This window comes from Lichenostomus cassidix, chromosome 29 (genome assembly GCF_008360975.1).
Source record: "Lichenostomus cassidix isolate B80296 chromosome 29, HeHo_3.0, whole genome shotgun sequence".
In the NCBI taxonomy this organism is placed as follows: Eukaryota; Metazoa; Chordata; class Aves; order Passeriformes; family Meliphagidae; genus Lichenostomus; species Lichenostomus cassidix.
This window is the reverse complement of record NC_139509.1, coordinates 2,578,905-2,604,254: the sequence shown is the minus strand read 5'-3', so window position 1 is coordinate 2,604,254 and position 25,350 is coordinate 2,578,905. Positions and strand designations below refer to the sequence as shown.

Sequence of the window (25,350 nt, the reverse complement as noted above, 5' to 3'; positions counted from 1 at the left end):
CAGCTCCCTGCACCGAGCGGGGATCCCGCCGAGAGCCGAGCAGGACGAGAGGCACGGCTGGGAGAGGAGCCCGCGGCTCTGCCAGGGCTGGGAAGCGCCGTGCGATGAGCTGCTGTCCTCATGGACAACGTGGTTGCTTGGAAATGCTTTTCCTGGAAATAATTCCCAGTCCTGGGACCTCCCAACGGGTGGGAAGGTGCTGCTTTGGAGGGATCCAGAGGGTCTGTGCTGATGGAAATGTGGGTTTGTTGCTTCTTTTTCTGTATTCCCGTTTAAATCCTCCCAGAGTTTTGTTTCTATTTTTTGGAAGCTGTAGGAATTTGGGCTGAGGGTCAGAGTTGCTTCTCTCTCCTGGCAGGAGGTGTCACGGGTGGGTTCATTTTAATTCAAGTGTCCTCAGGTCAGTTGGAAAAGGGTAGAAGTTGTGCTTCAGAGCTCCCGATGAAAACAGAGGTAGCTGGTGGGTTGTGGGAAGGAACATCACCAGAATTTTGGTGTTCATTCCTGAGCACTGTGGCTCTTGGGGAATTCAAAATTCCTGCCTTCCAGTTTGGTGTTTTGGCTCAAACCAAACCTCCCTCCCTTTGCTGAGATCTCTCTGTGGTGGTTCCTAACCCCGGAGTTGATTTCTCTCTGCCCAACCCCAGTGACCTGTTGCTGTAGGGATCCTCTTCACCCCGGCATGGATCAGCTCAGGGACACAGAGCTTTTCCACGATCACTGTGCCTGGAATGCTTCTGTGATTCTGCAGTGTTGAGAAAAGGTGTCAGGAAGAATAAATTGGATTTTTGGCCACGTTTGCTGAACATGCAGCAAACCACGTCCAGAGTGGGAACTCCACACAACTGTGTGTGGGAAATTATGGACTAAGGATTTGGGATCCTGCTGATTGCTGGAGTGGGGAGTGTTGGGAGAAGGGGTGGCATTGCTCAGTCTCACAGGAATTGTTTGTTCTCATCGGTTTTCCTGGCTGGAAAAGAGGTTGGAAGGAATGCCACATCCCTGCAAGTGTCTAAGGCCAGGTTGGACAGACCTTGGGGCAACCTGGGCTAGTGAAAAGTGTTCCCCACGGCAGGGGGTGCAGCTGGATGATCTTTAAATTCCCTCCCAACCCCAACCATTCCGTGATTCCCTGAATAGAGGGAGCTGGGTGAACTGAACTAAAGGGGAAGGAAACCGCTGAGCTGCTGGATGGATTCCCGTGGGAGAAGCAGCCCCTGTGCCTTGGAGCAGTGGAGAATATCCATGTCCAATCCCTCCTTCCAGCTGTTCCTCAGGACCCCTCTGGCTGCCCGTGACACCTGATCCCCCCGTTGCAATCGAGTTCCCCTTATAGCAGTGATGCCATTTGTGTTGCTAAATTTAAGGCTGTGGCAGTGCTGCTATTCCAAACCCCTGATTTTGGGGAGAAGGTGCCTAAACCACCCCTTTGAGGTGCCTAAATCACTCCTTTGAGGTGCCTAAATCACTCCTTTGAGGTGCCTAAATCACCTCTTTGAGGTGCCTAAATCACCCTTTGAGGTGCCTGAATCACTTCTTTGAGGTGCCTAAACCACCCCTCTCAGCAAACACTGCTCTCTGTGGCTCTCTCTGCACCTCTTGCAGTTCATTTCACTTTGTTTTCTCATTTAATATTAAATTAGAGCCAAATCTGTGCTCGTTTTCATAAATTGGATATTTTTTTGTTGTTTTCAAGGGGGAGGTTGGTGCCCCAGAGGTGACACAGAGCGATCTGTGTCCAAACTTTCAGCTCCTCTCCCACCTCAGTCACTCCAGTGCAGCAGGTTTGGGTCACTCAGTGAGTTATTCCCGAGTAATTTGGAGCAGGAGGTGCAGCCAGAGGTAGGGAGTGCAGCTTGGCACCTTGAGGACTTTTCAAAAGGCTTTTTTTTTTGGCTAAAGAGAAACTTAATAAACTGATCTTGCCAATACTCAGTGCTTCTGGTGCTTCCTCTGCATTTGTGTGCCAAAATGCTTTTCTTGCCTTAAATTCTTCCCAAATAGCCATTTGTGGCTGGCTCCAAAGGCTGCAGCAGAGGTTGAAACCCATGTTAAAGTGATTTCATGCCTGTTGAGATGATCCTGAGCCTCTCACCATGGTTGCAGGGGCAGAACTCACAGCGGATTTATTCCTCAAGGGAATAAACAGTTGGAAATGTTGGTGTCTCTCTGCTTGTTGCAGCCCTGGCAGGGAAAGGAGGTGTTGGGAGGAAACAAATGCAGGGACAGGTGGATTCAACCCCTGCCTTGGTCTGAATGTTTGTTTCCAAGGATGGATTTTGGAACTTCCTGTTGGTGTTTGGTAAAAGAGAGGTCAGAGACCTCCAGGTGCATGGAGTGTGTCTGGAGAAAGACAGTGGAGTCTGGGAAGGGCTGGAGCAGCAGGAGAAGGATCTGTAGAGCTTCTGAGGGAGCTGTGGGGGCTCAGCCTGGAGAAAAGGACCTCAGGGGGAACCTTCTGGCTCTTCACAACTCCCTGACAAGAAGTGGAGCCAGGTGGGGTCAGATCTGCTGCCAGGACAAGAGGGAATGGCCTCAAATTGCCCCAGGGGAGGTTCAGGTTGGACATCAGGAGGAATTTTTCCATGGAAAGGGTTGTCCAGGCTTTGGAATTGCCCAGGGAGGTGTCCAAGGAATGACTGCATGTGGCACTCAGGGCTCTGGTGGGAGTTGGTCACAGGTTGGACTCGATGCTCTTGCAGGTCTTTTCCAACATCAGTGATTCCATGATTCTGTGGAACAAGTGGCAGACCTGATGGTGCTTGACAACCTGACAATGCTTGACCACTCTTTCCATGAATGAGTTCCTCCTGATGTCCAACCTGAACCTCCCCTGGCACAGCTTGAGAACTTTTCTTTTGTCCTGCTGGTCCCTGGCAGCAGATCTGACCCCACCAGGCTCCACTCCTTGTCAGGGAGTTGTGGAGAGTTAAAAAATCCCTCCTGAGCCTCCTTTTCTCCAGGCTGAGCCCCCTCAGCTCCCTCAGGAGTTCTCCAGACCCTTCTCCTGCTGCTCCAGCCCTTCCCCAGCTCTGGTCACTCTCTGTGTGGCTGTGAGGGACAGAACTGGACATGGCACTGGAGGGCACAGCAGTGCCAGCACAGGGGACAATCCCAGTGGCTGGGACAGCTCAGGTGCCATCGGCTTCTTGCCCATCTGGGCACACCTGGGCACACCTGGGCACAGCTGATCTCATGTCCAGCTGCTGGCACCAGCACCCCAGGGCCTTTCCCAGCTTCCAGCCCCTCTGCCCCAGCCTGTTGTGTTCCATGGGGTTGCTGTGACCCCAGGCAGCACTTGGCCTTGTTGAACCTCAATTGTCATCAAGGACCCGAGTGAATTTCCCTCTCCTCCAACTCTCCTCCATCTTTCCTTGCACCTTCCCTTCAATCCCAGTGACCCCAGCTGGGGGACATCCCGGACTGCAGCCCAGGTGAGGAGTGTGGGCACAGGGGGAGGATGGGTTGGGGTTTCCCTGCTGCCTGTCAGCACTGGGATTCCCCAGCACGTGCACTGGGGTGGGGGCTGTGAGGAGTGAGGGGTTCCTGGCAAGGCCAGTTCCATTCCAGATCAGGAGCACAAGCTGTCTGTGTGCCGCAGGCTGAGTCACCACTGCTTTTCCCGGAGAATTTCGGGGATGATTGAGTGTGGGCAGGCCCAGCCCACTCGGCACAGCAGCTCGTTTAGGGTTTTTTTTAATGAAGTTTTTAAATTTTTCCTCTTGCTTTGACATCTTTTTTTTTCTTGGAGGAATTAATGTCTCCTGAGCTGAGTTTAGACACAAAATCCGCCTTGTTTGGGAAGGTGTTATCCCGGAGGTTGACCTCTCTGGGGAGGTTTCAGGCAGGAAATTCCATGAGGAAATGGAATGTCCAAAGGATCAGGAGCTCTGAGCCCAATCCTGGTGGGATTTTACCTTGGATGGGGAGGAAGGAGAGGGAGCATGGTCAGGAGGGAAGATCTGGAAGGTGGGGAATGCAGTGATGCTTCTGTTGTGCCCAGAAGGATCCTGTGCTGCCTGTTCCCAATATCCAAACCCAAATGGTGAGGAGCTCTGAGCCCAGTCCTGCTGGGATTTGCCTCTGGATGGGAAATTGGAAAATGAAGGTCTGAAATGTGAGGAATGCTTGTGTCCTTCCCAGCAGGATCCCAGCCTGCCTGAGCTTTAAGGCAAATTGTTTTGGGATTTGACCATGGAGGGGGAAAAGGAGGGAGGATGGAAAAGGAAGATCCAGAATGTGGGGAATGCTGAGGGGCTTCGTGTCTTGCCTCCCTGACTGGCTTGGTTGCTCCATCCTCACCCTTTTCTCTCCCTTTAAACATGTCTGTATCCCAAAATCTTGGGGTTTTCCTTTCCCATGTCCACCCCCAGGTTGGTTTCAAACAGGCTGGGACCAAGATTGTTCCCTTCAAACAGGGATTTGGGATTTATGGAAGCAGTTGATCTCCCTGGATGGACATGAACCCCTCACACTGATCCTGACAGCACAGAGCTTCCCAGAACTAGGAAAAATCCTTTATTTCCCGCTGGGATGTGCCTGGGAGGGTTCAGCAGGGGTGAGAGCAACTCCCTTTTATCAGGGAATTTTGGAATCCCAGCATGGTTTGGGTCGGGAGGAGCCTTAAAGCTCATCTCATTCCAACCCCCTGTTATCCTTCTGGGTATTCCCAGTTTCTGAACAGCCTGTGGATGGATTCTGTGTGGATTTTGGATAGCAGGAGTCTCGTCTTGCCACTAGTGGGAGCGTTGGGAGCTTCTCCTCCATCTCCTCACTGACCAGCAGCTTTTTTGGGAGTTTTGATGTCCTGTCAGAGTCTCCTCACAGTAGCTGCCGCTGTGTTTTCAATGTATTTATTTTCATATTTATTGGGAAAACTCTAAATTATTTATGGAAAGCCTCTGAGTCCAGAGTTATTAGGTTTCCATTACCTATACATGATACAATTTTATTTTTCCTTATGAAAACTCACTCTGTACATTCTTATTAGTGGCAGTTTCCCATCTCACAAGTCCTTGGGAAGCTGGGATCGCTGTTCACGAGGAAGCAGGGAAAAATCCGTGTCTTTCTGGAGCTATTTTTGAAACTGGGAGAGGAGGGGAGAACGCAGCCATCTGGCAAAGTATTCCTGCAAAACCTGGAAAGCCCATTTTTTTCCTTTAGAGCATCCCAGTGGCAAACTGGGATAAAGGGGCTGTACCTTTGACCGAGGCTAATTAATAATTAACAGGGGATGGGAAGTGTTTTGTACAGGTGGAAGGAGCTGAAAATGATCTTCCTACATCCTCTCTGTGTTCTAGTTCCCACCACAAAAATGCAGGTGACACCTACACTGTTCAGAGAGTTGGATATTTTAGGGTAGCACGAAGTTGGGTTGGTTTGGGGTTTTTTTAGGATGCAGGAAGGGTGATGGAATCCTGAGACGACAATTTCCTGCTTGTTGCCTAACTGGGAGTGATGTTTGCGTGATAATATTTATATAGTTTTGATAGATACATTGTATATTTGTATGATTTTGTATATTAGCTATACTTAGATATTATTTGGGATATTTAGATATATTTATTTTTGTATTTTACTTTGTATTTTACTTTGTATTTTACTTTGTATTTTATTTTGTATTTTATTTTGTATTTTATTTTGTGTTTTGGCATTATTTGGGATATAAGTGTTGAAACAGTTGTCCAGCAACTGGTGCTATGAGTGTTGAATGGAACTGCCTGGATTGCTGGCAGCTGGATTTTCCCACCTCCATCCTTCCTCCTGCTGGGGCTCATTTTTTGGGACTCTGCCTCCTTGCAGGGCTCTGATCCAGGACAGGATCCAGCCTGGATTGCTGCTGCTGTTTTACCAACAATTGGGTTAAATTCCCAGTTAAAAGGGAATGTGAATACCTGTGCTGGGGTCGGGGTGAGGAGCTGCTGGCTCCCCACTGCTGGCACCCCTCTGCTCCCCTCCGTTCCTCCGGAGCAGCGCACGGTCTATTTTTAAATCTTGCTGGGCTCTGTATTGCGGCATTTCTCTTGCTGAATTATTTATCAGGGATTGGAGCTGAATGGAGCATGCTACGTTCTCCCTGCTCGGCGCTGCCCACGTGTCTGTGTTGAGCCATTGACAGATTTGGTTCATGGCAAACCACAGCAGGCCTGCCTCAGAGAGGGGCTGGAGGGGTCAAGGGGTCACAGGGCAGGTCTGGACCCTCTGGATTTCTAGGTGTTTGATGCTCTCCGTGCTGGGAGAGACAGGGAGGAAGTGATTGCTGTGATAATGAACCCACAGCCAAGCCAGGTTTGAATGGAAAAGCCCTTTTTAAAATAGAAAATTAAAATTCATTGTACTGCCTGGAGAATGGTTCCAGCCTGGGCAGTGTCACTCCACGCTGGGCCTGGCTTGGAGAGGGGCTGGAGGGGTCAAGGGGTCACAGGCCAGGCCTGGACCCTCTGAATATCAGGTGTTTGATGCTCTCCATGCTGGGACAGACAGACATTGCCGGGATAATGCATCCACAGCCAAGCCAGGTTTGAAGGGAAAGGCCCTTTATAAAACAGAAAATTAAAATTCTTCGTACTGCCTGGATAATAACTCCAGCCTGGGAAGTCTCACTACGTGCACATGCTGAGGAAAACACAGCATCAGACTTGTGGAGGACTTGGGAAGGTCTTGGAGTGGCCATGTGGCTCTGTAGTGTCTGTCCAAATATTCCGTGTCCTCGCTGATCCCTGCGCTTGGCTGCTGGCGAGTACCTGGCAGCGCCTGACGTTGAGTCACCCCAGGCAGCCTCTCCATCTCCAGCTCTTCCCTGCAGTCCGTGTGCTCCTCCTGTCCTTGGAAGCAGATGCTGTCTGGAGCGTGGCTCTCTACCTGTGCATTCCAGTAATTAATGCTGGGGATGGCTGCTGCTGGATGCTGAGCAAGGGCAGGTCCATCCCAAAGGATAGCTGGGATCCAGCTCCTTGAGGATTTTCCTTTCCCTCCTTCCCGTGGAGGCTGACAGGAGTGAGATGTGAACCTGTCACGTTTTTGGGGCTTTCCCCTTTTCCAGGGGGACAGGGAGTTCTCTGCTCTGGCTGGATGAGTGGAATTCCCTTGGCAAAGCTCTTCTCCCTCTCCAGCCACAGTCTGTCCCTGGGAGATCCCAGTCCTGCCTGCTGGTGGGGACATGCAGCAGTGCCACCCCACTGGTTTAGTGTCACAAATTCTGACTATTCCCCCTTTCACTGGAATTTATCCTCTTCCTAATTGCCATGTCTCCTCTCCATGGAAGCTGGGCTGGCAAACAGAGCCTGGACTCATCCATACTAGTCTGCCAGGGAGGGAGGGAATGTCTTGTTGCTTTTCCCTTTGTTTCCTGCTCGATGTCACTGTTGGGCACTGGCAGCATCCCTGCCAGCCAGGAGCACCGGCAATACCTGGAACTGCTGCATCTCTCCCGTCCCTGCTTCCCCTGACCCAGTTTCACTGTGTGGCTGCAATTCCAGAGCTGAGGGCTCTCGGTGTGAGAGGCAGGAACCTGCTCTGTGAAGCTTTGTCCAGCCTATTGAGGCTGATTCATTCTTCCTCCTCCTCCTCCTCTTCCTCCTTCCACGCAGGATTTGCTGTCTCCCATGTAAGGAGATGGATGCAGCTCAGGAAATCCTCTCCCTGTGCTCCATGAGGATGAAATGCTGCCAGCTCGCAGTGATGGACAGGGATTTTGGGAAGAGCTGGATGAGCCTGCAGGACACTGCACCTGTGCTGTCTGGGTTAGGCACTCATATCCTGGGGCTGGAGGCTTTCACATTCCAAAGTCTGCTGATCCACCTGCCCAAATGGCGAAGAAATGAGGTCTGCAGGCTCTCGTGGAGCTGCTTTATTCCTCCTTTAGTTACAGTGGGGCCTCGACAGAGGGTCTGCAGCTGATGGGATAATCTTTGAAAGCAGGGAGGTCTGAAAGAAGGGGAGAGCAGAATTCTGAGTTTTCTCCTTGTACAGCACTGATCCTGCCACTGCAGGGCTCCAGCATGCACCTCTAATTATCCTAAAGCTGCCTCTGACCACAGCATACTCCTTAGCAAAATAAAGCTGTTGGCTTCACTGGCTTTGGGGGAATTTGAAAGCTCTGTGTAGAGCAGTGATCCTTGCCCTGGGAATGCTTCTTCTGCCCCTTTCTGTTGCTTCTTCACTTGCAAAGTGTCTCCTGGAGCTGCTTTAGGTCTCAGAGCTCCAGGTTTCACTCTCCAGTGGCCTATTCCTGGGTGCCAGCAATAATCAACCCCCAAAGAGATGAATTAAAAAGGGGTAAAAGCTGGAGCTGGGCTGTTTGGCTGGATCCTGCTGGCAGGGCTGCCACAGGGAGTCACTCTGAGCACACTCTGCTGGGCTTCAGCTCCAGCCCAGCTCCTGCTGAGCAACCCTGGGGCTCCTGCAGCCTCAGTCACTGCCTCTGGAGCTCCTGTGCAGCAGCAGAACCTGAGCTCAGCTGAGCTCCTTGTCCCCCTTAGACTGAGCTCAATTGAAGTCCCTCATCCTCTTCACCCTGAGCTCAGCTGAAGCTCCTCATCCTCCTTAGACTGAGCTCAGCTGAAGCCCCTCATCCTTCTTAGACTGAGCTCAGCTGAAGCTCCTCATCCTTCTTAGACTGAGCTCAGCTGAAGTCTCTCATCTGCCTTAGACTGAGCTCAGCTGAGGCTCCTCATCCTCTTCACCCTGAGCTCAGCTGAGGCTCCTTGTCCTCCTCACCCTGGGCTCAGCTGAAGCCTCTTATCCTCCTTAGACTGCACTTAGCTGATGCTCCTCATCCTCCTTAGACTGAGCTCAGCTGAAGCCCCTCATCCTCTTCACCCTGAGCTCAGCTGAAGCTCCTCATTTGCCTTAGACTGAGCTCAGCTGAAGCTCCTCATCCTCTTGGCTCTGAGCTCAGCTGAGGCTCCTTGTCCTCCTCACCCTGGGCTCAGCTGAAGCTTCTTACCCTCCTTAGACTGAGCTCAATTGAAGCTCCTCATCCTCTTCACCCTGAGCTCAGCTGAAGTCCCTCATCCTTCTCCCCCTGAGCTCAGCTGAGCTCCTTGTCCTCCTTAGACTGAGCTCAGCTGGAGCCCCATGTCCTCCTCCCTCTGAGCTCAACTGAAGCTCCTCATCCTCTTCACCCTGAGCTCAGCTGGAGCTCCTTATCCTCCTTGGACTCAGCTCATGAGGTCCTCAGACTGAGCTCAGCTGAAGCCCCTCATCCTCACCCTGCTCAGACACCAGTGCTCATTTCTCAAACAGCCTGTGAGATCATGGTTTTGTTTTCTTGTCCAAGTACCTTTGTTGTAAAAGTTGTTTGTGGAATTGAGAGGAAAAAAAAAAACTTGAAGTGCCCAGAAATGGGAGATGTAAAAGGAACTTGGGGGTTGATTAATTGATACCTTTGACAACACTGGAATAGCATTGCAGGTGACTTTTGTATTCTTATCCTTCATGATTTGTTTCTCTCCCATTTTCCATCCATGAGATGTGGAGAGGAGACTTGATTGCAGCCTCTGTGCCTGCAGAATTGCCAGGTCTGGGGTGGAAAACCCCTTTCTGGGGAACATTTAAGCAAGTGAAAGGTTTTAAGCTTCTCTGGGGCCATTTGTATTTCTTGTCTTCTGTCTCTGCATGTTTGATCACCAATAAATGATTAAGAAAATCAATTTAATTACTAAAAAACGAGCAAGAAAAACAAATAACTGAATTGAAATGAAACCATTAACAAAGTGACCCCTCAGAAAAGTTATGGCAGCAGTGACAGGAGCAGAGCAAGGCTGGCTGTGACCTCCCTGGGCAGGTGTGGGGTGTTATGTTGGGTGTTGTGAATCCTTCTGGAGGCTGCTGATGCCTTGGGTGATATCTGCCATCCTTTCTTTTGTGGGATCATGGAATATCCTGAGTAGGAAGGGATCATTGAGCACAACTCCCAGCCCTGCACAGACATCCCAACAATCCCACCCTGTGCCTGAGAGTGTTGTCCAAAAACTCCTGGAGCTCTGGCAGCTTTTGGGCTTTGCCTGTTCAGTGCCCCAACACCCTCTGGGATGAAATATTTCCCTGATATCCAACTTAACCCTCCCCTGGCACAGCTCCAGCCATTCCCTGGACACAGAGCAGAGATTGGAGTTGCCTCTGAGAAGTCTCCTTTCAGTCTCCTCTCCTCCAACTGGTTCTCCAATATTTTTAGGTCTTTTTCATACTGTGGTACCCAAACTGCCCCCAGCACTGCAGGTTAGGCTGCCCCAGCCCGGAGCAGAGTGGGACAATCCCCTCCCTCACTGCCCAGTGATGCTGGACCTGATGTCCCCAACATCTGGTGACCCTGCTGCCTCCAGGACACACTGCTGACTCACATCCACCTCCCCATCCAGCAGGACCCCCCAGCTCCCTTCCCGTGTGGCTCCGGGGCTGGCAGGGGACACGGATGCTGCGTCTTTAACGGCGTCTGGCGGAGGCAGCTCCATTGAAGATTTGCAGGAGAGCAGGAGGGGGGTGTGGATGTGGCTATTGGCAGAGCTGTGCTGACATCCCTGGGAACAGCTAGGATCTGCTTGTCAGAGCCCCGAGCTCGCCGGAGCAGCCGCAAAAATCGCGTTTTATTCCGGGGGCTTCCCGGCAGCGATATTATCCTGGCAGAATTCCTCTCGAACTGGTCACGGCCATGGAGTCTCCCTTGAAATCGGGAAACAGCTGACGTGCTCAGAGTGCAGAACCACCACGGTGAGTTTATTTTTAGAAGGAGGTTTTAATTATTTTGGGGCTCGAGAAAAGAAAGATCGATCGGAGTTTTTATTTTTCCCCTCCCCGGTGCAAAATGCGGCGTAAATATGGGATATTTTAGGGATGGGGAGCTGAAAATGTCCCTCTCCACTTGGTAAGTGCCAGGATTTTTTACTGCTGGATGGGGTTAATTTAAAATGGAGCTGGACTATATAAATCTGTGGCTCTGGGATCCCAGAGAGGAGTTGGAAGGGTGAGATGAGCTCTCCTCTTCCTCCCTTTGTGCTGCTGGGGATTCACCTACGGAGAGAGGGAATCCCCGGTCGGCATCCTGTGCTCTGCCATGTCATTAAGGAGTTCCCCTGACAGCATCATGGAATCTCCTTGTGCAGAATCTCCGTCTGCAGCTTGCTCCTGGGTAATTCCTTTTGTTTTTCAAAGAGAGAATCTTCCCAGCTCTTTTGCTGGGTTGTGTTTTAATGGGTTTATTTGTTTGGAGCTGGCTAGTTGGTGGGGAGCGTTGGCTACTCGGTTGGCTGTGTGCCATGTGACGTTTTTGGGGTGGCTTATGCAATTTGGTGTTCTGTAGGACGGTGCTTGTGTTCACTGGTACATTAACCTCATTTTTAAATTAATTTAAACCTCTCACTGAGTTGAGTTTAGTGCAATCAGGAGGTTGAATTGACTTTTCCCCCTCCTTGCACATGTCCATCTCCCAGTTTTGCCTAACGCCCAAGCAGTTATGTTCTTTTTATTCCAGATTTAGTGCTGGGAGCTGCTTTTCTTGGGGTTGAGGTGTGGTTAATGTACTTTGGGATCTCAGGATCTCTCTACCTGCTCCTCAGTCTCTCAGACTTCACACTCAATCCCAACTTTTGCCGCTGGCAGCCGACAGATAAAGTTGTTTTTCCTTTGAATCATTATTTCCCCCCTTTGTTTTTTTCCTATGTTCAGATCCATTTCTGGATCCCCCTGGAGAACATCCAAGGGGGAAAAGTGTGGGGAAAAGTGGGAGCAGCAGCTGGAGGAGAGCAGGAGGAGGGATACAGATAAAATTCCTGCCTTCTTCCTTCCTCCCATGGAGGTTTTCTGCTCCATGGGATGCTCTGGGGCTGATAAAGTTTGGGGATGTGCTTTGCCAGCCAGGTCAGCTCAGGAAGGTGGGGAAATTCCTTGTTCCCTCGTCCAGATTTTTAATGCTGGTGGAGGCTCAGAATGGGAGCAAGTGCTGGCAGGAGAGGAGCTTTTCCATGTTTTCCTGAGCCTGGTTGGTACCTCTAACTCAGGTGCCTCATTCTGGATAGGCTCAGATAAAAGGAATTTTACTTGGGGTTCTCTGAAAGAATCAGCAGTGAGTTGGTGGGACTTTTACCAGGGATTCCCACCGAGCCACAAAGGGTTAACAGAAATCCCTTTTCAATGCTGTCCTATTGCATCCTGACACTGCCGAAAGTAGGTGGATAATTCCTTGCTCGCTTTTCAGGAAACCCCTGTGGTGGACAGCCCTCATTAATTGTTGCTGGGAAACTGCTTTGACGTCACCCGAGCAGTTCCCTGCTTTTTGGGATGCATACAGGAATAGCTCGTGATGAGGCAGTGGGAAGTGGTGTGAAATGGAGCAGGGAGCTCTTGACAGGGAATTCTCATCCTGGATTTCTTTTCCTCTCTTCCCATAGTTCTGCCCAGGAACCCTCAGGAACTGTCCACAAACCTTCAGTGCTGCATTTGGAGCAGCACTTCCTTCTCCAGGAAGCCCTTCGTTCTCCAGGGCTGTTTCACTGATGATCCTTCACTTGTTAACTGTTTTGGGTTTGGCTTTTGGTTTTTGGTTTTCTGGTTTTGGTTTGGTTTTTTTTTGGTGTTGGTTTTGGGTTTTTTCCTCTCTTGGATTTTGTAAGTGAAGGGGTGAGAAGGTTATTGCTCAGCCTGAAGCAGCTCCCAAAAATCACAGGAAAAGAGAACAGCAAGCATCACTGTTTCCTTTCTTTTTAACATCAAACCAATAATATCCCTTTTCCTACCTGAGGGCAGAGCAGGGCTGAGAGTGACCCTTGGTGCTGGGAGCTCCAGGCTCTGACAACTTGGAATTGAAACTGTTTTATCCCTCTTTCCTTAGGGAAATTTTCCTTAGGACCATTTAATTCCTGGGGTATTTGTGCAGAAGTTCTTTTCTCCCAGTGTTAACCTGTCTGGGACATGTAGAGCTGTGGCACAGGATAATTGCAGCAGGAATTCTCTGTGTTTCCTTTTCCACACGTGGAAAGCAGGTGTAAGCGAAGTTTTCCCATCCAGATCAGAGTATTTAAGAGATTTTTGGACCCAGGAGTGCTGGAGATCAGCAGAGAACAGCTGAGGCTGTGGCTCAGGTGTGCCCAGGTGGGACATGAGATGGCTTGAAGGTGAGGAAAGTGAAAGAAAGGAGCTGAATATGGAATCATGGAATGGTTTGGGTGGGAAGGGAGCTTAAAGCTCATTTCCCTTCACCCCCTTCCACTAAACCAGGTTGCTCCAACCTGGCCTTGAACACTTCCAGGGATCCAGGGACAGCCACAGCTCTTCTGGGCACCCTGTGCCAGATCCTCCCCACCCTCACAGGGAGGAATTACTTCCTAAAAGAAAGAAATACTGATTTTTATAAAACTTTTGTGCACCTGTATGTGATTCCTGGGTATCACATGGAAATGATTTTGGCAGTCCTGATATTGGTCACACTCCTGGAATACAGTGGGAGCAAGTTGACACCTTTCCTGAGTTTAGTTCTTACCTTGGTGGAGGGAAGTAACAAAATATCAGAGTAATTTACTCCCCCTGAAATGATGTTGTGCTTTGTGATGTTTTCCACAGGAAACCTCCTGATTTTCCAGCATTCACTTTGACTCACCTGCATTTCCTGTCTCCTTGTTCATATAAGGTTATTTCCCCCCTTCTCACCTGGAGTCAAACCCTTCCATCTGCATCATAATTTCAGAATTTGATGTCATGTGGGGGTGGAGATTAGGATTTAAAGCAATGACTAAGCACGGGGACTGTGCAGGCAAAGACGTCTGGCCTCCTGTGGGGAATTTTGCTGGGGTTTTGTGGGAACTCTAAGGTAGGGAGGAATTAAATCCTTGTTCCTGATAATAAGGAATAAGGAGAGAATTGAGGAGAGGTGGCTTTGGAGTTGATGAGTGTTGCTGGTTTTGGGGTTTCTCGCTGAACCAGGTGCTGTTGCCTGACTGGAGCTGCTTTTTCCAGCAGGAGGGAAGGGGAGTGAACTCCAAAACCTCTTTACCTGTCGGAATTCCAGCCGAGCCTGCAGACCTTTCCTGGGGTGCTGGGCAGCCGTGCTGGTGCAGTGATGTTTCACCTCAGTGGAGCCCTGGATGGAGATATTTTGAATTAACAAATCCTTCCATCCCAGCCTCTTGTTGCACCTGGCAGGTGCCCCTGTTTACCAGGATTGTCCCCATCCTGGAGCCACTGGGACAATCCCTGAGCGTGGAGAGGGCCTGACAGAGCCTGAGGGGCTTCATGCCTGGATTCTCAGCCCCCTCCCCACCCCACCGCCTCCACTTTTTCCTGTGCAAAACCCTTTTCCGCAGCCTGTGCCGCGCTGGGGAGGAGGACCTGAGTCACCCCCGCCCTGTTGCCCCTGGCGACAGAGCCCGTTGCCATGGAGCTCGGCTCCCCATTGGCTGCCGGGCAGCCAATCGGTGAGCTGCTCGGAGAGCATCACTGGTACCCAGCGGGAGGGTGATGGGTGGTGGGTGGTGGGTGCTGCTGCCCCCAAACACCGGCAGAGGGTGGCTGGGGAAATCTTGGGATATTTTGGGCTGGGAGGGAACAGAAAGGCTGTTCTGTCCCATCCCTGCTGTGGGGACATGGGCCTGTTGAATGTCCCAGGGAGTGAGTCTGGGAAAGGCAAACCAGAGCTGGTTGGTAACCAAGGGCAATGGAGGGAGGAGAGTCAGGAGTTGGAATCCAGGTGGGAATGCTGTAGCATTGACAGTTGTTCCAATGGCCATGGCTTGGGCAGGTGCTGGGAAGGTGAAACCCACCTGGAATCATGGAATATCCTGATTTGCAAGGCACCCCAAGGATCACTTGGGGTGATCACCAACTCCCAGGTTGTCCCTGCACAGGACACCCCAACAATCCCACCCTGTCCCTGAGAACATTGTCCAAACACTCCTGGAACTCTCAGAGCCTTGGGGCCATGACCATTCCCTGGGGAGCCTGGGCAGTGCCCCACCACCCTCTGGGGGAAAACTTTTTCCTGATATCCAACCTAAACCTCCCCTGCACAGCTCCAGCTGTTCCCTCGAGTACTGGGTCTCCAGAGAGCAGAGGTTGATGCTCATGAGGAAGCTGCAGATGGGGATGAAGAAGCCAAGTGCCCTCAGCTGCTCCTTGTATGGCCCTTCCAGACCCTTCCCTATCTCCATGTCTTTCTTTTCGGTGATCTCCAATAGCTTTAGACTCCTCTTGTAGTGTGGCACCCAAAACTGTCCCCACAGGACTCGAGGACTCTGCCCCAGAGCAGAGCAGGACAATCTCCTCCTTCATCACCCATTTCCTTAGCCCTGACACCTGAGAGGTGGAGGCTGAGGCACCTCAGATCCCTCCATCCCCACCTCCAGTTCCACCATCCCCACCTCAAATCCCTAATCCCCACATCAGGTCCCTCCATCCCCACTTTGGATCTCTCCATCCCCACCTCACATCCCACAATCCCCACTTCAGATCTCTCCATCCCCACCTCAAATCCCCACCTCAGATCCCTCCATCCCCACCTCAAATCATCCATCCCCACCTCAGATCGCTTCATCCCCACCTCAGATCCCTCCATCCCCACCTCCAATTCCACCATCCCCACCTCAAATCCCTCCATGTCCACCTCAAATCCCTCCATGCCCACCTCAAATCCCTCCATCCCCACCTCACATCTCTCCATCCCCACCTCAAATCCCTCATCCCCACCTCAGATCCCTCCATCCTGCTGCACCACCGGAGCTATGTGTGGGCAGCTGCTCCCGGCAGCCATATGTCTCCTTTGCACCCTCATTTAGCTCAGGAGCGGGTCTGTTCCCTGAGAAACAAGGCCAGGAAGAGAGTTTATTTAGCAGGAGCTTCCTGCCTTTTCCAGATTTGCTGCCGGATCCATCTGAACTGGAAATGCAGAACTTTCTTGCTTTCTTTCCCTGCTGCTGCTGCTGCATTCCTGGGGCTCGGCAGCTGCAAACTGCGGGTGGCAAGAAGGCAGCAGAGGTGGAATTCCGTGTTCCTTTCTGGGGTGAGGAGGAGGATGGAAATGTGTCCCGACTCCCTGGCCCTTGGCCAGCATTCCCAGTGTGCCCAGTCACTGCTGTCACTGGCCCAGTTGCTTTGCCAATCCTCATCCCCAAACCAAAACAGCAACAGCACCTCACCCACCTCCTCCCTTCCACCTTCCCCCACCTTTGCTCCATTCTCTTTCCTGACACAGATTTTGTGTTGCATCCACGTCATATTTTTCTCTCTCCCAAGGCCCAGCTCAATCCCACCCACCCCTCTGAGTCCTCTGAACTTCCACACTCTCCACAAACCCTGTCTGTCACCGTCACTCGTGTCTGCCACCCCCTCGCTGCATCCCACGGCTGCCCGAGGGAGCTGGGCTGATTCATTCATCCCGCAAGGAATCCTCCTCTGGAAAGCAGCAGTGCACAGATCTTCCCTGAATTCTGTATGCAGGGAAATGTCCTGGAGGCTGGCTGGTGGGGAAGGAAGCTGTAACAGGAGGGGGCAGCTGATAAATGTCACTTCGGTGGTTCTGAGTTGTCTTTTCTGGGAAATCTGATAATACTCCCCGTGTGATGCTGAAGTTACATTGCGGCACGATGGGAAGAGATCCTGTTATCCTTCTTAAATTTGGCTGAGATGTTTGGCTTGGGGGGAAAAGCTTGTTAGAGGGTGGGTGGTGCAAGGGGAATGAGCTGTACAAAACCTGCTCCTTTAGTTGAGTGTCATGTGTGCAATTCCGGCGCTGCCTCCTCCCTCCCTTCCCCAAATCTGCTCCAGATCCTCTTGGAATATTTAAGCCCCCGGCCTGGGCATGAGCCCAGAGCAGTTTCCTACAGTGTGGAATGTTTTGGGGCGTGGAGAGGCAGAGTTTGCCACCTTCACCCCCTGCACAATCCTCCCACGAATGAGGCACATCACACGAGTGTTCCCTTTTCCCTTCCTGACCTAATTCCTGTCGGGATTCCCTCGTGTGGGGCTCCTGTCACCCTGTGCAGCATCCCTGGGAACATCACTGCTGGATGTCAGCCTGCTGGGATGAAAACAGACCCTTGCAGCTGGAGGGTGGATGCTTTCCCTGCACCCTTCCCCACAAAGTTTTTGGGATATTTATTTTCCACCCACTTAAAGCGCCGCTTAACCTCGAATGAAGCAACTTTTCCCTTTCCTGGTTATCACATCTGTGGTTCTGTACTGGCAGCAGCCTCACTCATGGCCAACCTTGAGGAGGTGGTGATGAAATACAGGGAGCTGAGGTGGCTGAGGTGCCTCCCTGTGTCATTCCTGTCCCATCCTCCCACTGGATGTGGCATTTCCCAGTCCCCCCAGGGCCACCTGCCCTCCGTGTCTTAGCAAATTTGTCCCAAACCCCCACAAGAGTCCATGGAACAGAGGCAGTTCACTGCATTCTCCTGCTTCCTGTGTCTGGAACCAATTCCAGCAACTGCATAAATGTCAAATCCACATTTTGTGTTCAGCAGCTCCACAAATTACAGGGGAATAGTCGAGGAATATCAGCTGTTCCTGTGCAGAGTCAGGAGTTGATAAATCTCCATGAGATCTGACTTGGTTTCAGCCACATTCTGCCAAAGGAATTGAAAATGAGTTATTAAACATCAGATGCATTTTCTGCTACGAGGGGTTTTGTTTGAGCCTCACTCACATTTAGGCTCCCCATTTCTTTTTGGAATCTTGTCTTTCCAAAGGTATTTCCCAGTGCCACATCCCATTGCTTTTGGAAATTCCCATTTTCTTTTTGGAAACTTGTCTCTCCAAAGATATTTCCTGGTGCCACATCCCTCCACAGCTGTATGGAGCTGGTTTAGTCCTTGCTCAGACTCTGAGATCTGTGCTGAGTGACTGGAATAATAAAATCACGGAATGGTTTGGGTGGGAATGGAGCTTAAAACTCATCCAGTGCCATCCTTTCCCACGGGCAGGGACACTTTCCACTATCCCAGGGTGCTCCAAACTGGCCTTGGACCAGTGATTGGGCAGCCACAGCTTCTCTGGGCAACCTGTGCCAGGGCTTGGTTCTTGCTAATCAAAGGGAAGCAATTAAATGCAACTTTATCAGGAATTTTTGTCTTAATGTCCCACTTTTCCTGAAGTATCTGACCAGAAGAAGGGGAGATATCAGGATTACCTTATCTCACAGAGCATGTTTGGGATACAAGGCTATTTTCTCAGTCAAGATTTGACTAATTCCAAAAAGAGCTGGGCTGGGATTTAGGGAAATGCAGATTTTTTGTCCCTTGCCCTGCAGGTGCCCCTCGCTGCGTCGGAGGCCTCTGAAGATGTCCAACAGCAACACGGCACAGGAGTCCCTGGAAATTATGAAGGAATCGGAAAAAAAGGTGGTTGAGGAATCTGTGAACAAAACCAAATATGTATCCAGGTCGCCAAGCAAGGAGGAGGTGGAGAAGGATGGGGGGGAGGAGGTCAGCGTGCGCCAGGAATCTCAGGTGAGTGTGGCTGGGGAGAGCTGAGACCTCACCTGCTGCTTCCCATCCCTTCCCAAAAAATCTGCCCCCTGTGCCTCCTTTCCCCCACTGTGCAGCTTTCCCAGGCTGCTTCCTTCCTCTTTAGCTGAATCTCTCCCGAGCAGAATGATTGAAATATTCCCTGAGCCTGGGAGTGGAATAACTGAAATATTCCCTGGGGACGCTCGTGCTCTGTCCCCAGTTCTCGTGCCAGGGCTGTCACCTCCCTCTTGCTCCTTTCTTTGATCTGAGGATGAGTTAATGACTTGATGTCAAGTGAAGGCATCCAGGGAGAGCTTGGTGTCAGCAATGCTGCTCGACTATTGCTGCGCTGCAGTTAAAAATAGGATGGGAATGGTTTGGGATTTCATTTCAATAAGGAAAAAAAAGCATCATTTTTGGGTGATGAGACTCATTCCCACTGCTCTGCTCTCCTGCCACCTGTGCTTTCGGCTCCTGGTGGAGCTGGAAGCAATTCCCACCCTCAGCTGCCTGCTGGCTGCTGCTGCCATTCCAGCTGTGGGTTGGCACATCTGCCAGATGTGCTCACAGCTGCATGAGCAGACCCCGAGCTGTGCAGGGAGAGCCTCCCCAGCCACTTTGGGGTGGAGTGGGGAGATTTCTGGGCTCACAGGTGACTCAGTGGCTCTCTGGACAGCAGCACTGTCTGGCATGACCCCTTTTTGTGTCCCAGGAATGGCAGAAAACTTCCAGCCTTAAGCTTCTTGCCTTTTTTCTCTCCACAGAAACGAACATCAAGTCATGGACACGCCAGGAAAAGAGCCAAGGTAGGAGCTCTGCTGACATCCCAGCATCCAATATCCTGATTGCTCTGAGCTGAGCATTGATCCCAGCTTTAGGATGTTGCTGCTGAGCCTTTCCTGTCTCCAGAAAGCCACATGATGGTTTAGGACAGGAATTCCCATCAGTGCTTCTTTCTAACAGGATAAAAGCTGGAATTGATCTGCCTGCAAGTCAGGGAGTGCAGGAATTAAGGCAGGGAAATTCTCACCTAAAATTTGGTTCAGAGGCTGAAGGAATAAAATAACTCATTGCTCAGGGATTCCAAGTTGTACATCCCTGTATATTGAGGGGAATATCCCTCTTATTGGGATTTAATTGGGATTTTACTGAGCAGTTTAATTGGGAATGGGAATGCAGCTGCAGGAATTCAAGTGTGTGTTTTGGCTGAGGTGTTGTAACCACTTTTTCTCTACCTTTTCCAGTCTAACTCAAAGCTTAAACTGGTCAGGAGTTTGGCTGTGTGTGAGGAATCCTCAGGCCCCTTCGTGGATGGGCTGCTGGAGTCTCAGGTAAGCCCAGAATGAGACAAATTCGGGCGTGTGGAAGCCCAGGAAATCCATGAATTGCTAGAAATTATTCATGTCTTGCTCTCTCATCCCTTGGGGAGCCAAGGCACAGGAAATTTCCACAAGAAATTCCCACAAGAGCTGGTTGACACCTTCCTGAGGTGCTTCTCCAGCCGTGGCTGTGGCTCAGGACATGTCCAGGGGACTCCAAACCTCTTTTGTTGTGTCCCAGGACATCATCCAGCTGCACGTGAGCTGCCCCTCTGACAAGGAAGAGGAGAAATCCACGAAAGATGGGGTGGAGAAAGAAGAAAAAGAGAAGAACAAAGACAAAACACCGAGGAAGATGCTCTCTCGAGGTCAGGTGGTGCTTTGAGCTGGTCAGGTGTTGCTCACCTGCTCTGAGAATCCTCTGGAAGTGGGGCTGGTGTTGGACAGGGACAACTTCCACTAGCCCAGGGTGCTCCAAGCCCTGTCCAGCCTGGCCTTGGACACTGCCAGGGATGTTTCATGGAGAAAGGAGGGAGGGATTCTCCAGGCTGACATAATCCTCACAGACTCACAGGTTCCTGGGGCATAAAAATAGCTAAAAGAATTGATCTGGGGAACAAACTCCACCCAAAATCCCTGTAGGGTAGCTCTGCACTGGTGCTGATTCAATTTCATTGTTTTATTCTGCAATTATTTTTAAATTAAACAGGATGGGGGAAGAGGGGAAACACAGAGCAGGGAGGTTTCCCAGAACCTGCAGGATTTCAGGATTGTGAAGCAGAAGTTGCTTGGACCAAAGTGTGGAATATAGACCTGCAAGGACAGCATGGAGTGTCCAGAGTGTGGCCCAAGGGTTGGTTTTGGGATTAAGGTGTCCTTCCATGAACCCCATGGCATCCTCCTGATGGGGCCTGGGAGTGCCTTGTGCTTGTGCTGCTCCTGCTGTGCTGGGAAAAGGGTGCTTCATCCTGGGTTGGACTGGGAAATGTCTTTTTGTGTGCACAGGGAAATGTCCCTGTGCACAAAAAACCACCGTGATACAGCATTTTCCTTTTCCTTTCCCATTCCTCCTTCTCCTTTCTCTTTTCTCCTTTTTTTCCCCTTTTTCCCCCCTTTTTTCTCCCTTTTTTTTTCCTTTTTTTCTCCCTTTTTTCTCCTTTTTTCCCTTTTTTTTCTCCTTTTTTTCTCCTTTCTCCTTTCTTTCTCTTTTCTTCTTTCTTTCTTTCTTTCTTTCTCCTTTCTTTCTCTTTTCTTTCTCCTTTCTTTCTCCTTTCTCCTTTCTCTCCTTTCTCCTTTCTCTCCTTTCTCCTTTCTCTCCTTTCTCCTTTCTCTCCTTTCTCCTTTCTCCTTTCTCCTTTCTCCTTTCTCCTTTCTCCTTTCTTTCTCCCCCTTTTCTCTTTTTTTTCACCTTTTTTTCACCTTTCTTTCTTCTTTCTTTCTCCCTTTTTTCTCCTTTCTTTCTCCCTTCTCCCTTCTCCCTTCCCCTCCCTCTCTGCTGTTTCAGTGATTTGTTAATTTGTTCTGCTGCCCTTGTTGTTGTTTCAGATTCCAGCCAGGAATACACAGACTCCACTGGAATAGATTTGCATGAATTTTTAGTAAATACACTGAAAAAAAACCCACGGTAGGTCCTGCTCAGTAAAACAACTCCCTCAGGGGTGGTGGAAGGAGTCACTCTGGCAGCTCTGGGGTCTGCAAGTGTGTTTGTGTTTTCCTCTTCGGAATTCCAGGAGTTACCAGAGCTGGGATGATGTAGAAACTAAAAACACAACTGTAATTTTATATCCTGTTTCATTCCAAACATTGAATTACATGTGATGGAGAGAGAGAGAAGGACAAATAATTTGTTGGAATGCAAAGAAATAATGTTGATTGCTTTGAACCCTTTTCTATAACTGATTGTCAAAAATCAGCCTGTAAAGGAGAATTATCTGCTGTGGGAATAATCAGTGGAATTGAGGGAAAGGCTGGCATGGGAATGGCAAAGCTGGAGGCTCCAGCAGTGGAACTTCCAGCAGAGCAGGGATTCAGGCTTTCCAAAGCCAAGCGCTGTTAGCAAAACAACCTCAAACTGGAAAAAATCTGGTGATTAATTTAGTATATTTGACAAGTAGAGAGTTTTTTAGCCCATTTCCTGTGATGAACGTTTGAAATCAGGTCAGTGGTGTCACCTGCTCTGGCAGTTTCTGACTTTTTCTGCTGCAGGACAGGGAAAGCTGTTCCACTGTCCCTAAAGTGGCTTTTTCCTTTCTTTTTTCTTGACAGGGATAGAATGATGCTGCTCAAGTTGGAACAGGAGATTCTCGAGTTCATTAGTGATAACAAGTAAGTGATCATCGAGTTTGTGTCAAACAAAAGAGGTTTGGTTATGCAGAGTTTAGGGATTTGATTGTTTGATTGTAGAGTTTTAGGAATTCCCAGGGGAGAAGGGAATGTCCTTGGGACATCCTGATGTGACTGATTGCTTGGAATTCCAACCTTTTCCTCCTCTTCCCAGCAATCAGTTCAAGAAGTTCCCCCAGATGACCTCCTACCACCGGATGCTGCTCCACCGGGTCGCGGCTTATTTCGGGATGGATCACAACGTGGATCAGACCGGGAAGGCTGTGATCATCAACAAGACCAGTAACACACGAATGTAAGGTTCCTTCCCTTCCCTTCCCTTCCCTTCCCTTCCCTTCCCTTCCCTTCCCTTCCCTTCCCTTCCCTTCCCTTCCCTTCCCTTCCCTTCCCTTCCCTTCCCTTCCCTTCCCTTCCCTTCCCTTCCCTTCCTTCCTTCCTTCCCTTCCCTTCCCTTCCCTTCCCTTCCCTTCCCTTCCCTTCCCTTCCCTTCCCTTCCCTTCCCTTCCTTCTTCCCTTCCTTTCCCTTCCCTTCCCTTCCTTCCCTTCCCTTCCCTTCCCTTCCCTTCCCTTTCCCTTCCCTTCCTTCCCTCCCCTCCTCCCCTCCTCCCCTCCCTCCTCCTCCTCCTCCCTCCTCCTCCTCCCCTCCCTCCTCCTCCCCTCCCTCCCCTCTCCCCCTCCCCTCCCCATCCAGAAATGCTCCATAGAGTGATAAATTCCACACCACTTTTTTTTTTTTTTTTTTTTGCCTCATAAGAAGGGGAAATCTAGAAGGGGAAGTCTAGAAGACTCAGTCATGGAATGAAGGAATAGAAAAGAATCTTTTCCTTCCAGCCCTCCCTGGCTCTCCATAGTTCCTGGAGAAGGGGCAGGAGCTCTTGTTGCCATCAGCCAGAGCTGAGATCTCACACAACAAACATCTTGGCATGTTCTGGGCCAGGGAAAAAAAAAACCATTTTCTGGTTTTCCTGCAGCCCCGAGCAGAGGTTCTCCGAGCACATCAAGGATGAGAAGAACGCAGAGTTCCCGCAGAGGTTTATCCTAAAACGGGATGACACCAGCATGGATCGGGATGACAACCAGGTGAGGGGTGGCACTGGGGCATCTGCAGCCTTTGGGAAAGTCAGAAGTGAGTGATCACAAGACAAGAATAACTCCAAAATTCCCTTGGTTTTCCTGAATTTAATAGAAGCTCCCAACCCACCCGAGCAGCAGCATCTGAATTTCATGAAAACTTTTCCAAATACTATGGAAATGGATGAAGAATGGGTACTGCACTTCTCCATACCCTGAAATCAGCTGGGTTTTAAGGTTTTTTTTTTAGGCCAGGTTTTAAGGTGAAGCCTTTTGCCAAGGTTTCCTCGGGAAAACACCTCAGCTGAGTGTTGCCAAGTGTCTTTCCCCTCTCTCTTCCCAGGGTTTGCAGTGAGTTATGCTTTCTCCAGGGACCTCAGGCTATTGTAGCTCTCATTTTCAGTGAAACATGGAATGGTTTGGGTTGGAAATGACCTTAAAGTTCATCCAGTCCCACCTCTGTCATGGGCAGGGAGACCTGCTGTCTCAGATTGCTCCAAGGTCTGTCCATCCTGGCTTTGAACACTGCCAGGGTTGAAGCAGCCACAGCTTGTCTGGACAACCTCCCAACCCTCACAGGGAGGAATTTGTTCCCAATATCCCATCCAAACCCAGAGTCACATCACCCCAGTGCTGTCCTGTGCTCTGTTCCTGAATTCCAGTCAGGATGAGAAGCTGGGTGCTGCAGTCAATCCCAGTTTTTGGTTTCCCACAGGGGTGTGGCTCAAAAAAATTACCTTTAGCTTTCCCCCTGGGAACAGTTAAAGGTGATATTCCTGATCTTTTGGTGATATTTCTGATCTGTTGGTGATATTCCTGATCTGTTGGTGATATTCTTGCTCTCTGGCTCAGGCAGAGTTCAGGCAGGGTGGTTGTTCTCAGGGCAGGAGGTGGATGGATATCCAGGAATGACCATCCTGGCACCTCTGGGATGTTCATCCCTGGACACAACTATCCCAAAGATGTGTCCAAAAGCAGAAGTTGGATCACTGCATCCAACATAATCCACATCCTACCCAAAATTCCCAGCAGCTGACTGCTCCCGCTGGCAACTGCTGACCCCTGAGCTGTGTTTGTCCCTTCAGATCAGACTCCCCTTGCAGGATGGGAGAAGGAGCAAATCCATAGAAGAGCGAGAGGAGGAGTATCAGCGGGTCAGGGAGCGGATATTTGCACGAGAGGTAAGTTTGGATTGCTCACCTGCCAGGATCCTCCTGGAGATTTGGGCCAGAAGGTGGCCTTGAATATGCCGAGAGGTCAGATCTTGTTGCCTTTTTTACTGATTTCCCACAATTTTGGGGATGTGCCAGTGCATTCCAGCTCCCAGCAAAAATGTCTGAGATACTGGGGTAAAGGAGCAGCACCTGCACCCTCCAATCTGCTCCTTCCCTAAAATTTCAGGGAGCATTGGATGTGGTCCAAAAAATTATAACTTTATGCAGTAGCATTTTTTGGGTGACCAAAAAACCAGTTGGTGACCTAAAGGGAGCAGCAGCTGCATCTCCCAGTTTCTTCCCTATGCTGCAGCTTCCACTTCCTGACCCAGCTCTGCCTTTCCAGCAGGGATTTAGGCCCTAGGAATTAGGAGAGCCTAATTTCCAGGAGGAATTTAGACCCTCCTAGGAGGAATTCAGGCCTTTCTAGGAGAAATTTGGACCTTCCCAGGAGGAATTTGAGCAGAGTGTTCATTGTGTGTCTCGTGAAGTGTCCAGCTTGGTTATTGCTTTCTGAAATCCCTGCTCTCTGTGTGGAGCTGTGTCCCACATCTGGCTCAGAGGCTGCTCTGAGGAACTCTCCCAGCTGGACTCAGCTCCAAATGCTGCATTTAGGACAGAAAGACTTTGAAATGCCTGGCTTTGATTGTCACCTGGACAAAAATACCATCAAAGCTGCCTCAGTGGAGGAGGGAGCTGAGAACTCTGAGATATCTCAGGCTGGCAGGGATCAGGAAAGGTTCCCAAGGGCCTGGATGGAGGTGCAGGAGGCTCAACACCACTCCTGTGTCCCTTTGGAATCACAACCCCACCCTTTGGAATCACAAACAAAAATCAAAAAACCCTTTGGGTTTGTTTTTTCAGCGTTACTAAGTCTCCCTTTTCTCTCCTCCCCATCTCCATGGTTGTGCTCCCAGTCTGGCCAGAATGGATACCTCACGGACAGCAGGTGAGTGCAGCCCTGGTGTG

General features: G+C 50.3%; 1 protein-coding gene across 4 annotated transcripts; it reads left to right on the top strand.

The window, feature by feature from the left end:
* Positions 1-30: 30 nt before the first annotated feature.
* On the top strand, positions 31-25,350 carry LOC146425903 (R3H domain-containing protein 2-like). Of its 4 annotated transcripts, none has more exons than XM_085041012.1 (11): positions 31-188; positions 18,236-18,434; positions 19,199-19,240; positions 19,679-19,765; positions 19,995-20,121; positions 21,299-21,377; positions 22,019-22,078; positions 22,251-22,391; positions 23,068-23,176; positions 24,253-24,348; positions 25,299-25,349. In XM_085041012.1, the coding sequence occupies exons 2-11, from the start codon at positions 18,267-18,269 to the stop codon at positions 25,332-25,334; spliced, it is 945 nt and encodes a 314-aa protein (XP_084897138.1). In that variant the 5' UTR covers positions 31-188; positions 18,236-18,266; the 3' UTR covers positions 25,335-25,349. The 4 variants fall into 4 exon arrangements, with proteins under 4 accessions (XP_084897138.1, XP_084897137.1, XP_084897135.1 ...); XM_085041011.1 differs by lacking the exon at positions 31-188 and adding an exon at positions 9,059-10,710; XM_085041009.1 differs by lacking the exon at positions 31-188 and adding an exon at positions 14,071-14,405 and having other exon boundaries at positions 25,299-25,350.

What these genes read in the sequence shown, in the direction of transcription:
- LOC146425903 (XM_085041009.1), top strand. Translation starts at nt 14,224, where the DNA reads ATGCCTGGATTCTCAGCCCCCTCCCCACCCCACCGCCTCCACTTTTTC. An exon ending in GGCTGCCGGGCAGCCAATCG is followed by an intron (nt 14,406 to 18,235) that starts GTGAGCTGCTCG and finishes CTTGCCCTGCAG; the next exon opens with GTGCCCCTCGCTGCGTCGGA. An exon ending in ACGCCAGGAAAAGAGCCAAG is followed by an intron (nt 19,241 to 19,678) that starts GTAGGAGCTCTG and finishes TACCTTTTCCAG; the next exon opens with TCTAACTCAAAGCTTAAACT.